We start from the raw sequence: 1,901 nt of genomic DNA on the forward strand, positions 1-1,901 counted from the left end.
CCACGATGTACTTTGTAAACTCTCCCGTTTTATTTTTTAGGCATTAATCATAAATAAATACAAACGACACACAAGAAAGGTCTACTGGTGAATACAATTAAAGTCGAAACTAAAAGATAAAATGTAAAACAAAGTTACTGTTACTATTTCATAACACGTACTATATCAGATGCTGAGTTATACTGCGATTTAGCTCGATGTTTGCCACAAGACCTCTCATCAGAAGCTCCCGGTTGAAGGAAAAAAACAACCTAGCAGGAAAATCTAAATATAGCTTCTCAGAACACAAAAGATCCAAGCCTCTCAATGCCCTTACCTACCTTAACAGATTATAAAATGTATGAGGAATCCCTTTATGGGTTGAACAGCAGCATCACTTGACATCTTAAACAAATTACGAAATGATTGCAGTATGCTCCCAGTCTTTCAACACACTTGGTTTACATCTTTGACGTCGAGTATGTTGTGGGATCGGTCCTCTGAAGAGCATCCCAGCACAGAGGACGGAGCTTAATGGTTTGACATCAGGGATCAACTTCATTTTGTGTTACATAAACTGCATCTGGAGAAAGCAACAATTAAACGTACAATTAAAAAGATACTTTAAACAACAGTGTGTTCAGTCTACAAGAAACAGCGTTCGCGACCCATGTCACTTCCAAAACGTGACACATTTATGAATGAAACCAGTGTAGACCGGGACTGGGAACTGATTGGATTGTGAATAGTCTCTGTATGACAGTTTGGAGGAGAGGAGGGTTTGATGTCAACCGAAAAGGAAAGACGTTTTAGAGGTGTTACAGAAAGTTGCAGGGTTTCTACTTCATGACTTTTCCAGTTTGTGGTTACTGGATAAGTATTTTAAAAATCATTTCATACAGACTGTACTCACAGAAAATGAAAAAGTGATGAAATATCTTGAAATATCTGTGCACAACTAGAAAAAATATAATCCATATAGAAATCTCCATGACTTTTTAAAATATATTATCAGGCCACAGTTTTAAAGGTGAATTCAGTCATTTATTGCTACTGTTATTTTACATATAATTAAATCAATTGTTGAAAAATAAAATTACATGTTTAATATATACTTAAATTTAAAAGTATTCAGAAAGAATAGTCAATTTTATTTTTATAAAATAATTTTAACATTTAAAATACTTTTATAAAGTGATGAAATATCTTAAAACATCTGTTTAACTAGAAAAAATATATACACTGAACAAAATTATAAACGCAACACTTGTTTTTGCCCCCATTTTTCATGAGCTGAACTCAAAGATCTAAGACTTTTTCTATGTACACAAAAGGCCTATTTCTCTCAAATATTGTTCACAAATCTGTCTAAATCTGTGTTAGTGAGCACTTCTCTTTTGCCGAGATAATCCATCCACCTCACAGGTGTGGCATATCAAGATGCTGATTAGACAGCATGATTATTGCACAGGTGTGCCTTAGGCTGGCCACAATAAAAGGCCACTCTAAAATGTGCAGTTTTATCACACGGCACAATGCCACAGATGTCGCAAGTTTTGAGGGAGCATGCAATTGGCATGCTGACTGCAGGAATGTCCACCAGAGCTGTTGCCCGTGAATTGAATGTTAATTTCTCTGCCATAAGCCATCTCCAAAGGCATTTCAGAGAATTTGGCAGTACATCCAACCGGCCTCACAACCACAGACCACGTGTAACCACACCAGCCCAAGACCTCCACATCCAGCATCTTCACCTCCAAGATCATCTGAGACCAGCCACCCGGACAGCTGCTGCAACAATCAGTTTGCATAACCAAAGAATTTCTGCACAAACTGTCAGAAACCATCTCAGGGAAGCTCATCTGCATGCTCATCGTCCTCATCGGGGTCTCGACCTGACTGCAGTTCATCGTCGTAACCGA

The 1,901-nt window shown here is 37.6% G+C and overlaps 1 protein-coding gene across 9 annotated transcripts in view; it reads right to left on the minus strand.

Moving 5' to 3' along the window:
• Window positions 1-6: 6 nt before the first annotated feature.
• Window positions 7-1,901, minus strand: part of picalmb (phosphatidylinositol binding clathrin assembly protein b) — a 20,297-nt gene continuing 18,402 nt past the window's right edge. For all 9 annotated transcript variants that reach the window (XM_016288637.1, XM_016288638.1, XM_016288641.1 and 6 more), the window contains one exon: window positions 7-562. Coding sequence is in view for 1 of the 9 variants with exons in the window: in XM_016288639.1 (XP_016144125.1) it covers window positions 548-562 (15 nt within the window). In the remaining 8 variants the exon portion in view is untranslated. The remainder of the gene's footprint in view (window positions 563-1,901) is intronic.

This window comes from Sinocyclocheilus grahami, unplaced genomic scaffold (genome assembly GCF_001515645.1).
Source record: "Sinocyclocheilus grahami isolate Dianchi unplaced genomic scaffold, SAMN03320097.WGS_v1.1 scaffold233.1, whole genome shotgun sequence".
Lineage (NCBI taxonomy): Eukaryota > Metazoa > Chordata > Actinopteri > Cypriniformes > Cyprinidae > Sinocyclocheilus > Sinocyclocheilus grahami.